The sequence below is a fragment of the Bison bison genome, unplaced genomic scaffold (assembly GCF_000754665.1).
Source record: "Bison bison bison isolate TAMUID 2011002044 unplaced genomic scaffold, Bison_UMD1.0 scf7180017864518, whole genome shotgun sequence".
NCBI lineage: Eukaryota > Metazoa > Chordata > Mammalia > Artiodactyla > Bovidae > Bison > Bison bison.
In genome coordinates, this window is record NW_011495071.1 from 6,855,512 (window position 1) to 6,859,128 (window position 3,617).

General features: G+C 50.5%; 1 protein-coding gene across 1 annotated transcript in view; it reads right to left on the bottom strand.

Annotated features, from left to right (window-relative positions):
* Window positions 1-3,495: 3,495 nt before the first annotated feature.
* DSCAML1 (Down syndrome cell adhesion molecule like 1) overlaps window positions 3,496-3,617 on the bottom strand; it is a 368,170-nt gene continuing 368,048 nt past the window's right edge. Inside the window, exon 35 of the mRNA XM_010830644.1 lies at window positions 3,496-3,609. Within this exon, the coding sequence (XP_010828946.1) occupies window positions 3,496-3,609 (114 nt within the window). The remainder of the gene's footprint in view (window positions 3,610-3,617) is intronic.

Genomic DNA, 3,617 nt, shown 5'->3' on the forward strand with positions numbered 1-3,617 from the left:
AAGGAAATGGCAACCCACTCCAGTGTTCTTGCCTGGAGAATCCCAGGGACGGGGGAGCCTGGTGGGCTGCCGTCTCTGGGGTTGCACAGAGTCAGACACGACTGAAGTGACTTGGTAGCAGCAGCATATGGGAAAATAATCTAAAGAAGGATGAATATGTGTACATCTGAATCACTTTGCTGTTCACCTGAAACACAACTTTGTAAATCAACTATACTCTAATATTAAATAAAACTTTAAAAAATTTAAAATGGTTAAAATGGTAAATGTTAGGTTGTGTCTTTTTCCACACATACAACAAATACAAATGCCTGGGTTGCAGGTCCACAATTTGTGATTCAGTTGGAATTGGTGAGTTCTGGGTCGCTTGTTTTTTCTTTTTAACAAGCTTCTCAGGTGAATCTGATGTGCAACTAAGACCCGCAGGTCTCGCTCTGGTTTTTAGCAGAAGGGAGAGAGCAGGGGCATGCTGTCTCAGAAGCCCTTCTAGAGGGCGGCTTCCCGAATTTTAGGGCACGTGTGAATCCTCTAGGGATTTTTGCTAAACTGCATTCTGATCCAGTGGTTCAAGGGTGGGGCCTGAGATGTCACATTTCTAACAAGCTCTTAGGTGATGCTGCTGGTCCGTGGACCACAACTTGAGTATCTAGATTCTAGAGACACATGGTGGCCTTGTCTGTGGTAGACATCATGGAACTAGAAATATTTAAGACAGCTGCTCCAGACAGAGTTCAGTGATGCTGAGCTGGGGATGTGTGAGCAGGAGGTGAGCTGATGAATGACCTAGCTCCTGCGTACCCATCCTAACAGGCAACCTTGTGGTTTAGCTGAAAAACCCATCAAAGGTAGAAACCATCAGCATACAAAATTGTGTGGATTTTCCCAAGTCTGTCTGAATTTCCAGGACTTGTGTTTCTTAGTAAGGGGCCCAACTCCACTGAGCACAAGTGAAGCTGGCTCGTGCCTCATTGTCTCATGCCTCTTCAAGTCCTTTTCCTCCTACATGGCTCACCTCTGGTCCCAGGCCTTCTCCAACAGACCCCCCAGAGCCAAATCTCTCCCCTCCTATTACTGTCCCCTGCCAGAGTCAGTCCATCAGAGGTGCTCCTTCACTCCGGCCCACTCAGTGTGTTGTATTGGTTCTCTTCTCTGAATGGCTCATGAATAATTCCACACTGGCCATTTTCCTGCCACTAAGTCCAGCTGGGTCCCCTGGACCTGGCAGACTGTTCACCTGGCATCATCCTCAGGGTAGAACTGAAACTCAGCCTCTGAACAGTGGAACAGAGGGCAGGGTGGCTCACTGGTTAAGGATTCAGATACTCTTGAGTTTGAACCTCATCATCTTTTCCTGCTCCTCTGACTTTGGATAACTTACTCAGCCCTCCAGGGCTCCAGCTTTCTTGCCTGCCTGATGGAGATCGTGATGCCTACTTCCCTAACCTGCCGTGAATTTATATTAGCCCGTCCTCAGCAAGAATTTGGGGCTTGATCACTGTGCCTACACTTTGGGAGGTGACCTGCAGATGGCATGTGCAGCCCTGGGAGGCAGCCTGTCCTCCAGTCACGCAAGGAGCCTGGAAGGCCTTTTCTCACAAATGCTGTCATCAGTTGGTTCCCCCACTCCCTGGGTGGATCCTGCAGGCCTGAAACAGAGTCTCCCTAAGGGTCTACAAGCCACCCAGGAATACATAATCTTTGCCTTCTCCCCTCTTTCATGCCGACAGCATGAACTACCCAACATGTAGTTACCCAGGGCCGGAGTTCCAGTGTCCGCACTTGCGAGGGCTCAGGAAATATTTGAGGAATGAGCTGTTTTTTGCAAAGCGCTTCTATTCAAGGTCGTGCATCCCAGGGAAAGCTCTCTGGTGTCCCAGACCGATGGGTACTACTCCTACCCTGCACAAACCTTCGCTTCCTCCCTCCCCACCCCTGGGGTCCCCTTCCCACTTCCTCCTCTAGAGGGAGGGGCAGTGGGACCAGCAGGGCCCAGACTTACCTTCCTTCCAGATTCGGGGTCCACAAGTCGGCCTTGACTTGGGGTGCTGAGTGCAGGACCTCCCTGTGCACTTCCGAGGGGCCCTTCCTTCTCAACCAGGGGGCCCGGCCACCATAGAAGGAGACTTCCGGAGGCTTTGGCGTCTCCTGGGTCTATCCCCTCCTCTCCGCCTATCCAAACTCTTATGTCCTCTGGCCCAGCTTACATGCTTTTTGACCCTCCCATAAGAACTGGCTTCTCTGCGCGTCTGCACGTGGGCGAGATTGCTTCCACCTGAATCTAACTCTATGTAGCGCCTCTGACACTAGGTGTGGTACCTGGTGTGCTCACTGGCCTCATTCTCTCTGGTGGAACGCTGTTCCCCTCCTTGTGAGCCCTTTTCACCTCTCGGACCTCTGATGACCTCACTCCTTCTCCCTTTGGGTTCATCTTGCTGTAACAAGAGTTAGCTGAGAACTTCAAGCTTTGGCTGGTCCCTGCCAGGATAACACAATCTCTTCCTCCCAGTTTAGAGGCACCGTTTACACGACTTAACAGCCCACTAGCTGTTAGAGTAGCTTTGTTCACCTGGCTACACTGCATTCTCCCAAAGGGCAGACAGAAGCCAGTAAACACAGCCCCCATCCCCATATCGGCTTCCCAGTGCTCTCACCAAGGTTGCCTCATTTTACCGACAAGTGAACTGTGGTTCAGAGAGGTTTAGGAAACCAAAGACACACAGCTGGTCCCTTGTAGGGCCCAGCATAGAACAGAGAATGGAACAGGTGCCCAAGGGGCAGCTTGGCTAATGGAAAGCCTTTTAAAAAGATTAACGTGCTGAGCTTAAGCTGGGCTTCTCAAAGTCTCTCCCCTCGAAGACCAATGGCCTGGTAGAGGGGCCTCTTGTCCCTGCCTCCTCACTGACCCTTGCCAGATGGGAAAAAAGCGACCACATAGAAACATAACCTTTATTGCACACGGCGCTGGGTCTTTTTTCATAGAAAAAGGTATTAACACATAAGCATCTGCAAATTGAAGCAACTCCTGGTTTTTTTTTTTTGGAACAGTAAAATCGCATGCAGTGTCTCTGAGTTGGGATCTTGGTCTCTGTCAAAACCACCTAGATCGGAGGGAGGGTGAGTAGGAGGGAAAAATTGCTGAGTCTTTGTGCCTCTGTCTCAAAATAAGGTGAGAGAAATATATAGATATATAGCTCATCGCTGTGCTCCTATCCCTCTATATAGGTATATATCTCTCCCGGCAGATTTTGTGGGGTGGGGGGATTTGACGTGTACTGTCAAATTCTTTGTGCCCTGGCTTCATGGAGAAGAAGAAAATAGTTTCATTTGTACAAAAGAGTTCTATGTACAGGCGTTCATGACTCAGGGGGTTGTTTTTTCCTTGTTGGTGGGTTTTTGTCAGTTTGATATAAATAATGCAGGAAACCAGCCAAGTTGGTGTGTGAGGGCTGGAGGTGCAGACAGGTCCAGGCTCGCGGCCGCCCTCCGGCTGCGCCCTTACACCAGGGTGTAGGACTTGGAGTAGGCCCCGGCCCCCTGCTTCTGAGACCTGCCCACCCCCGACGTGCTCATCTCGAGAAGTGAGTCCCTGGAGCCCCCCATTTTGGTGTGTGGGCCCC